Source organism: Nannospalax galili, unplaced genomic scaffold (genome assembly GCF_000622305.1).
Source record: "Nannospalax galili isolate Female #2095 unplaced genomic scaffold, S.galili_v1.0 scaffold843, whole genome shotgun sequence".
Lineage (NCBI taxonomy): Eukaryota > Metazoa > Chordata > Mammalia > Rodentia > Spalacidae > Nannospalax > Nannospalax galili.
This window is the reverse complement of record NW_008349585.1, coordinates 634665-645054: the sequence shown is the minus strand read 5'-3', so window position 1 is coordinate 645054 and position 10390 is coordinate 634665. Positions and strand designations below refer to the sequence as shown.

The 10390-nt window shown below is 40.5% G+C and overlaps 1 protein-coding gene and 1 long non-coding RNA gene across 2 annotated transcripts in view; one reads left to right on the top strand and one right to left on the bottom strand.

Moving 5' to 3' along the window:
* The window catches only part of Dtwd2 (DTW domain containing 2), a 55227-nt gene extending 46149 nt beyond the window's left edge, over window positions 1-9078 (bottom strand). Inside the window, exon 1 of the mRNA XM_008847018.3 lies at window positions 8668-9078. Within this exon, the coding sequence (XP_008845240.2) occupies window positions 8668-9017 (350 nt within the window). The 5' untranslated portion in view covers window positions 9018-9078. The remainder of the gene's footprint in view (window positions 1-8667) is intronic.
* Window positions 9050-10390, top strand: part of LOC103745116 — a 9432-nt gene continuing 8091 nt past the window's right edge. Inside the window, exons 1-2 of the long non-coding RNA XR_607741.2 lie at window positions 9050-9130; window positions 9810-9943. This is a non-coding gene — a long non-coding RNA (uncharacterized LOC103745116). The remainder of the gene's footprint in view (window positions 9131-9809; window positions 9944-10390) is intronic.

Genomic DNA, 10390 nt, shown 5'->3' with positions numbered 1-10390 from the left:
CTAGAGTAAGAATAAACAAAATATTTTTTGAACTCTACAGTCTATTTAATGTGCTTGTATTTTAAGCTGAAGGTTACTGCAAATGAGTCAGAAGTTTTAAAAAGTTTAATTTCCACTCTGTATCTGTTACTATCAATTGTAATCAGGTTTTGTAATATTTTGATACATATAAATATGTATAAAGAAATTCTAAACCAAAATTTATAAAGAAATACAGTAAGGCAACATGAATTTACTACTGGGTTTTATCTGTGTGTGTGTGTGTGTGTGTGTGCGTGTTTGCATATAAGGCATGTATATGTATGAGGCGTGTGTGTACAATGCATGTGTGGGCATGTGTGGGCATGGTCATGCACACACCATGGCACATGTTTTGGAGGTCAGAGAAAACCTCAAGTGTTGGTCTTTGCCTTCCACCCTGTTTGAGACAGAGTCTCATGTTCACCACTGCACACAGGCCAGCTGCCCAGCACATTTCTGGGGAATCTCCTGTCACCATCTCCCATCTGGCTGTAGGAGCACTGTGAGTACAGACATACACTACTGCATCCAGCTTTATGTGGGTTCTGGGGATCAGAACCAGGTCCTCATGTATGCATGCCAAGTGCTTTACCCTCTAAGCCATCTCACTAGTCCTGTTAATTTACTATTGAATAAAGAAAAATGTTTACAGATTTAGCTACAGTCCTGCACAATAATGCCCAAGGCCTTCACATTCACTCACCACTCACTATCTCACTCAGAAACTCACAACCTTGCAAATCCCATCATCTGTAAGTGCTCTATACAGGTGTACTCTTTTTCACCCTTTATACCATATTTTTATTGCACTTTTTCTATGCATCATATATTTAGATATACAAATCCTTACCATTGGGTAGCAATGGACTACAGTATTCAGTACTGTATTGTACTGTACAGGAGCCAAAGAGCAAAGGGCTGTTCCAGATAGCCAAGGGTGTGAGTGGGCTATACCATCTGTTTGTATAAGCACACTCTGATGTTTCTACAATAACTGTAAATATGATACAGGTAAAGAAAGTTAGATTTCTCACTATCAAACAAAAAAGTTACAAATAAAAAGAGGAAGGCCAGAATTGAATGGGATTCTTAGTCTGTAAATTGACATATATAAAAAGAGGTTCATAAATAAATATAGATAGAGGCACATACTTTGGTAAGTACATATAAATAAACATCCCACCTCTGTCCACTGAAAATCTGGGCAACCTAGGAGCAATGACTACACCTAGTATCCAGAGCTTAGTTTCTAACACCATTGTGTAACAAATAAGGGCTTCATGAAAAAGTAGCTAGAGCTGGTAAGACAGCTCAATGGGTAAAAGTGATTAGTAACAAACCTGAAAACCTGTGTCAATCCCCGGAAACCAACTGGTGGAGAGAACCGACTTACTCATGTTGTCCCCGGTTGTCCTCTGACCTACACCTGCATGCTGTAGCATACATGGAGCCCACACACATACACACATGCACACAAAATAAACTCTTTTCTTTTTTAAGTCTTTTTGAGACAGAGGCTCCCTGTAGCCTCACTTGGCCTGGAACTTCCTCTGTAAACCAGACTGGCCTTGATGTCACACAGAGAGATCCGCCTCCCTCTGCCTCCAGATGCTGGGATTAAAGGCATGCACCACCATGCCCAGCAAAATAAATTCTTAAAAAATAAAAAATAAGCATCCCTAATACTAATGCTAATGTGATATGCTAAGAAGAGCACATGGCTCTGACACTGTTATTCTTTCCAAAAATGTACAACCTTATTCTAATCATGAGATAGCATGAGCCAAACCCAAACTGAACAAGGTTCTACAAAATAATTGACCAGTACACTTCAAACCTGTCAAGATCATGTAAACCAGAGAAAGCCTGAAGACCCCTCACAACCTAAGGAAGACTAAAGAGCCATGATAATTTAATGTCATAAAATGTCACTTGAGTGGAGGAACTGCGGAATTCTAAGGATAGTTTTAGTTAGCAGTGTTGTACCAATGCTCATTTCGTTAATTTTGTTAACTGAACTTGGAACTAATTCTCTGGGAGTCTCTTGCATTTCTATATGTTTTGTGAATCCATCACTACCCTTTTGTTCTTCAGTGTCTTCTCAAAGATATATAAGAAGCCAGATATGTAAGTTCTCTCTCTCTCTCTCCCTCCCTCCCCAACCCCCCCCCGAAGCAAAGGGTAAATTTTACTTGTAACCCTTTGTAAGATGCAGAAACCACAAACATTAAGTCAAGATGCAGACACACCATGGGCACAGCACCCACCTGTCTTCTCTGTGAAATCCCTGTAGGGCTTGGAGTAGAGGCAACAGCAAGAGGAAGTGACGCAACCCAAAGCACACACTAGCTGTAGGACCGAGGGTTATCAAGTCCTTTGTCCCTGATCCAGAAATTTCACATCTTACGCCAGCATCTATGAAGCTGGTGCACTAACTTATCCACTTGTAAATAAGATAAGACTGCAGATCTTTTACAGTTCTTGATAGGAGTATGGCACCTCCAATAACCTACAATGAATTACTGGGTAAAGAGGATACAGAAACTCTCAGTTCTGCTTTTTATAATTTTTCATTAAATCTAAAATTATCCTGAATTTAAACGTTAAAAGTAAAATCAGTCAGCTGCCAAATAACAGCTTTCCCATACCTAAAGTAAATAATAGTGATATTGTGATGATGTAATACTACTGTCATCACGGCCATTATATAAAGGGTACGTGTCACATCAGGTTCTCCTGTCGATTTATGATTTTCATAGCAGTGGTAATTAATCACTGCATTTTTTTTAGTGATTTCCTCTACTTCAGAGTTCGTGTTAAAGATTTAATTTCAAATACATTGTTATCTATATGGTTTGTTAATTAGATAATTGTAATCAATTTCAATGATAAATTTGCTCTCAAAATTCACCCTTCTTGAGGCTGAAGAGATGGTTAAGAGCATTAGCTGCTCTTGCAAAGGGCCTGGATTCAATTCCTAGCATCTACAGGGCATCTAACAACCACCCATAACTCCAGTTCCAGGGGATCCAATGCCCTCTTCTGGCCTCTGTGGACATTATGCACACAGGGCGGCTTACATACACACAGGCAAAACACTCATACATCAGATCTCTGTGAGACTGAGGTCAGCCTGGACTTCATAGCAAGTTCCAGGCCAGCTGGAGCTACAGGGAGACCCTGTCTCAAAAAGACCAAAAAATTCATACATATAAACTAAAAATAAAGAAATCAATTTTTTTTAAATTTTCACACTTCAAGGGGTGCAACTGCATTGATTTAGAGAAAAAGTACTCCCCTGTGGAAGAGGAAACTATACATAAATACCATAAGGATCTCATTACAACACAACTGTGCTTTCAGAATAGTAACAAACCATTCAAGAGCAACTGCAATGAGGTACGTTTATTTATAAGACAAAAGGCTTCAAACGGTACATTTTATACAAATTAGGTATGCCTTCCATATTATCTTATATACATTAATCTGTTTGATCTAATAAAATAACATATTCCTATTTTCGATAAATGATGGAGCCAAGCATTCAAGTAATTACTCACATAGCTGACTAGTGGCAGAGTTGGTAAGGCAAAGAAAATTTGGTTCAGTGCACTCATCACTATACATGTCTTATCTTGTTAATAGTTAAAATGACAAATGTTATGTCCTATACAGTTTATCACAATAAAAACAAGTTCTGGAGCTCAGAAACACATTTCCTACAAAAACTAAGTTTTCTTTCAAAAGCTAAGACAAAGCTTTCAGATTCCTAAAAATAAATGTAGCTAATATTAGCTGATTATTATGTAAAAGGCACTGTTCTAAATACTCTGTCCATGTTCAGTCACCTGATCCTGCTCAGAACACTATGAAGTAGATAAGTTTCACAGCTTCACAGTTGGTCAAATTGAGGTACACAATGCTCAGTAATGTTTTCAAAATCACAACAGACAGGAAGCAAACTCAGTCTGATTTTAGCCAGAGCCTACTCATTACAACTAGCCTGCCAAAAAGACTTGAACAATATCTTCCAAAGAAGATATTCAAATGACCCACCAACACATGAAAAGACGTTTAGTAACATCAGTCACTGACAAAGTGAAAATCAAAACCACACTGAGATACCACTTCATACCTACTACATGGCTATTTTAAAAGAGAAAAACAGATCAATGTTGAAGGATGCGCAGAAGAGAACAAGCTCCCACACTGCTGATAAGAATGCAAAACAGCCCAGTTATCTGGAAAACAGTTTAGCAGTTCCTCAATAAGTTCAATCCAGAACCAAAATATGATCCAGAAATTCCACTCCTAAATATCTACCTCCAAAATAGAAATGGAAAAGGACTAAAACCAGGCAGGAGAAGCAGATGTCTGAATAGTCAAAAGGGAGAAACAACCCACAGGTCCCTCAACAAATGAATGGGTAATGGCAAAGTGTGGTATGTACATAAAAATCTGATAAAGAATGATATTTTGATATGTGATACAATATGGATGCACTTGAAAAGATCAGATTAACTAAGATAAGATACAGATAGACAACATTATATGGTTCCACTCAATGGGTCATCTAGAATAAAGTTGCAAAACGAATACTAAACTTAAAGTTGTAGCTGCAACTGAGGGAGACTGTAGGTAATGATAATATACATTACAATGAATACAAGTATTAAAAAGCAGTGCATAACACCCAGATATATGCCCAACCTTTACTTATTTGTTGTGTTATACTGAAAAAGAAAAAATAAGCACAATAGAGGTCACAGAGTTTGGAGAAGGAGGGTTTGGAAAAATATTAGAGACAGAGTTTATTTGGGGATGAAAACAAAAGTTTTTGGGTTCAGACAGTGATGATGACTATATAACATTATTATGTCACTGAATGTAAACATAAGAGATGGCTAAAATAATAAGTATTGTAATTTGTAATATGTTATTACAATTCAAGAAAGAGATGAGTCTGTGAAGCAACTTGTCTATGTAAACAAACTACACATATTTCTATTGAGCCATTTCCACCAATCACTTTTGCAAGGTCAGTGGGCTCACTGAGTATCTTTTCTTTCTATTTTCTCGTTGGTTTTGTCTTTGAATAGTCCTGGAACACCACTTCTGCCTACTTCACTTCGCCATTTCCTCTTTCCTCCTTCATGTCCCCTCTTTTCCCTCTTTCCCCATCTTTTGCTAGGCTTCCAATAGAATGAATTTTTAAAATTAAAAAAATCCACGTGAGCAGGGGAAAAATAAATTCCTACCAGTACTATATGCAGATCTACCTGGATAGATACTGAAAAGTGAAGAGATACCAAGATAAAAGAGAATCTGACTACAGACAGATCAAAAGACTCAACAGATACAAGTTTGACCTCAAAACAGACAAAATTAGCTGGGCATGGTGGCACACACCTGTAATGCCAGCACTTGGGAGGCTGAGGCAAGAGGATTGAAAAATAAACAATAAAAAATTAGTCATTTCAAAATAATTAAAAGTAGTCATAGCTAAAGGAAACAGAAAGCAATCTCTGGATTACAAAAAAAATCAAAAATATATCTTATTGCAAACACATATCATATGCAGTAGAAAACTAATCTACTAAAGATAGTCCCTACTGCCCACTTATACATAATTCATTATTCTGTGTAGAAGCAATAAAACATCAAAGCTAGAGCAGCTCTTCCTCTTATAAATCATCTGACACTGTCAGTTTATAAAAGAGAAAACACAGGGACAAGTGAGGTGGCTCAGTGGGTAAAGCACTCATCACACAAGCAAGAGGACGTAAGTTCCAATCCCCAGAACCACATGAGGCCAGGCGCCATAGCTGAGTCTGTAATCTCAGCTCAGGACCAGCTAGCCTGGCATATACAGCAGCAAAACAACAAAAAGAGACCCTACCACAAACAAGACGAGAGGTGAGGACCAACAACCCAGGTCATCCTCTAACTCTACACATGAGCCATGGCATGCACACAACCACATTTACACACATGAACAAACACATACACACACACAATACTTTTGAATACTTTGTAACTTATGAGCTTGTTTGTTTAGGTTTTGTTTTTTTGTTTCGTTTTGTTGTTTTGATTTTGAGCTCACTATATAGCTCTGGCTGGCCCGGAACTCACTATGTAAACCAAAGTGGCCTTGAAATTATGGACATTCCCCCCTCTCTCCCTACCTCCCAGGGCTGGGATTAAAGGTGTGTGCCACCACACCCATCTATGAACTCCTTTTAAATAAAACCAAATTTTAAAGAATATTACTTGAATACATAGTCCTTAACTCCATAATCACTACTAGAACTATAAATTATTAATTTGGGGCAAATGAACTTAAGGAATTAATGTGCTTTGATGTTCTTTGAAGAAAATATCTATTTACCTGAGAGTAATAATATAATTCTTATTTTGCTTGGGGAAAGTAAATCAGACATTTAAAAGCTCTAATGTGTTTTTTAAAACTGATCACTCCTTTTAGAGGCTTAAGACTAAGGGAAAAATTCCCTCTTAACATATATCATCTTTGCTCAGCTTTGAACATATGATTAGCTTACACAGTAATTTATAAATCAGTTAGCTTTGTGCATGTATTATGAACAATTCACTTTCAAGAATAAATACATTTTCTATACAAACTAGAAAGAATGAATTAATTTTTTCCTTGGAAATATAATGCTTGTATATGGATAAATAATTAAATTTTCAGAATTCCTAATTTTACCCTAAAAATTATCATCCATAATCTAGTTGATTTAAGTTTCAGAAAATAAGACATTGAGGCTATAGCTCAGTTGATATACTGAGTGTGGTACTGCACATTACAAGTCCAGGAAATGAGGCCTAAGAATCAGAAGTTCAAGATCACCCTAGACTATACAGCAAATCCAGCCTGGGCTACATGAGACCCTGTCAAAAAGACAAGACAAGAAAAATAATAATAATTGTAACATAGGGAGAAGATAATCTATCATGAAATTGAAGAAATCATCAGTAGGAAGTGTGTAAGGTTTAGAAAGAAGAGGATGTTGAATCAGGACCTGATGAAGCCCAAAATTTAGAACCTGCATAGGAGAGGCAAAGGAGACTGGGACAAAGAAGTCATATAAATCCAAGGTAAAGAGTATTTGAAGAGTACACAACTACATAGTGCTGCCAACTGACCTAGAAAAATATGAAAAAGATCCACTGGATTTCATGGCACAAGATTATTGGTAACTGTAGAGAGAGCCATTTCTGGGCAGTTACAGGATCTGATGGCTAACTGGAGAAATATTTTAAGGAAGTAGAGGCATGCTTTAGTTGGGATCTAAAATGCCCCCCAACACATACACAACACACACACACACACTAAATGCCCTGTGTCAAAAGGCCTTACTGGAAGAGGTGGAGCCTAGTGGAGAGAGGTTAGGCGACTGAGTAAATGCTCTTGAGTGGGAAATGTGCACTTAGCCCTTTCTGTAGCCATCCTCTACTCCATGCACAATGACCTGTGCAGCATTGCACACCCAACAAAATAGGCTAAGCCATGGCTGAAAACTCAGAGCCAAAATAAACTTTCCCCCTTCTAAGCTGGGTACCTCAGGTACTTTATCAAAATAAGAGAAAGCTAAAACAACACACTACCTGGTAATTAAGTTAGAAGGGGAGGGGGGAACGGGGAGGGGGTAGAGGAAGAGAGGGAGAAGGGGAGAGTGGGAGAGGAGGAAAAGGGAAGGGGGAGAAGGGAGAGAGGAAGAGGGGGATGGGGAAAAGGGAAAGGGGGGTGAAGAAAGGGGGAGAGGGAGTGGGAGGGGGTAGAGGAGGAGAGGGGAGAAGGGGGAAGGGAGAGGGAGAGAGGGAGAGGGAGAGAACAGCTGAAGACCTTCAGCAATCAGTGGGAAATAAGCCCGTGCATTGTGCATCGAAGAGGTAAAGAGAGCAGTTTATCTCAATAGCAGGGGGAAGTGTATCACAATGCTGAAGCGCATCAACACACTGAGATAACCCTCAAAAGAAATCACAGGCAGGCATTTCAAGAACACTCAGTGCTGGTTGCTGCCATTGCCCATCTAACAAACTGTCTCTCCATTAGAGTGTAGATACCTAGCTATAGTGGGGACCATGTCTCCACTGAATTTTTAGGTCTAGAAATGCCTGCACATAGCAGGCATTTGAAAATTAAGACAAGGTCTCATGCAACTCAGGCTAGCCTCTAACTTACTAAGGAGCTGAGAATGACCTTGAACTTCTGATCCTCCTGCCTCCACTTCCCAAGTGCTGGGATTAAAAAGCCCCGTGGTCAGTAACTATTTCTAAATAAATTCGAAATTCTCAATACAAGCAGCCTGTTAGTTACTCTCCAATCCATTTTTTGATGACGAGGTCACTTAAACATTCTAAGTATTAATGTCATTATGCCTTGAAAGTTCCTTTTATTAAAGGTTCTTAACTTTCTTGGAAACAGAACTAATGTCTGTTCATCCCAGGACCTGCTCAAAGTCTGGCAGAAAGTCACATTAAATAATGAGCATCCAAACTGAAGCAGTGGTAGACACTTCCGAGTCCGCCAAGCCGGCAGGGGGCGCATCAGCTCCGGAAGCTGCATAGGCGCAAGCGCACGCCCCGCCCACTGACCCAGCCACGCCCACGCCCCGTGCTCACCTGCAGCGGTCGCACTCCGGTCTGCGCTCGGCATTCTCCACCGGCAGGTCCCACAGCCCATCGGCGCTCGAGCTGTCCCCATCTGTGCTTTCCGGGGCTGCCGCCAGCGACGCGCCACCCTCCGGCCGCTCCTGCTTACCCGGAGGTGGCGACCCCGAGGCCCTGAAAGGCCCATCGACGGGCTCCCGGAGCGCTCGCGCCTTTTCCTGCGGCTCCATAGCTGGTGCTCGCGTCAGGCCGTCGCATTGAGGAAGCTTTGCCGTTAGGGGGCGACAGGCGCTGGGAAAAGCGGCCGCGGCACGCAGGCTACGTAAGAGGCGGCCTCGGAAGTGTCTGAGGCCCTGCCCCATGTGGGGCGGAACGAGCGCATTGGTCAGTACCCTTCCGGGGCGGCTCTAATTAGCTGGAAGGAAAGCTTGCGCTGTGGCCTAGCAGATGAGAATAGTCAGGCACAGTGGGACAGGTAAGGGGAGTTCTCCTAATTTAAACCCTTGGAGACAACATGAAGTTTTGGGCAACACTGCAAGACTCTGCTAGGTTCTCGGGATGCATACACACACAGCCCGCAGCTGCTGCGTCCCGCAATGCATGATTAAAGGCCGCCAGGGACCGGTTACCGGCTGCTCGGATTCTTGTCTGTGAACGCCTGTGGGTGCCTTGTGCCGTCATACTTCTTGGCAGCAGGCAAATGAATAAGTGCTATTTTTAATTGTCTGGGGCCCCTGGACTCGAGTGGCAATAAATAAAACAGCTGGTTACAAATACAGGTATTGTGGTTGAGAAAACACTGCAGACAAACATTGACTTACCCTTTTCTCACAGCACCTGGGTAACAGCCTGGTCGCTCCGTTTTTAAAAGCCTCTAGAGTGAAGGTGGAAATGCTGCTTGCCCAAAATGGGTGCTGATTTCATTTGTTGAGGCTGTTAGTTCTGCCGCTATACATCTAATCAAAGAATTAAACTTGGTTTAATTCTAGCAATATTGTATTTCTTAACATTTTAGTATTTGATTTTTTCCCCCAATTGTCTTAAAATCAAATTTGTGAATAAAATATAGGACTGTATTGTCAACGCTCCCCCACACACACACCATAGCATTCCTCTTGTTTCTGAGTAACCTTAAGAGGAATTTGTTTTAAAAGGTTGGACCATTCACCTGATGATAGATGTGGGATGAGAAAAAGAACTGGAACTTAAGTTGGAATTAGGGGATGAATAAAACCCATAAACTGTAGGAAGGAAGACAGCTCTGAAAATGAAGAAATCCAGGCTCCAGGTATAGTACCAACATTTTTAACTGTGAAAATTAAATTTCGCTTAAACCAAAGGAAGCTCCTTGTCTCCAGTTTCAAGGCACGAAAAACACTAGTAAGTCTTTTAAGATTTTTTTTTTTCTGCCCTGTACAATTTGTGGTAAGAGAGCAGATGAGCTGTGCCATCCTACCTATCATCAGCTTTCTCATACCCACGTCAAATCACTGGCTCTGTCCTTCAATGTTTGTAAATTCCTGCCATTCATCTATGTCACCACCTCTGCCCGTTTAGACTTCTCTGTTTTGTATATTTCTAGTGCCACACAAGTGTTCTGCTTTTTAAAGAAAAACCCCTATAAGTCCACTCTCCCAGGGGTTGACCAGAATAATTAAACCTCTCAGGAGCTAGCATGGAGGTAGATCATGTCCTTTGCTTGTACTAGCCCCTAGGTTAAATCAGCAGCACAAAA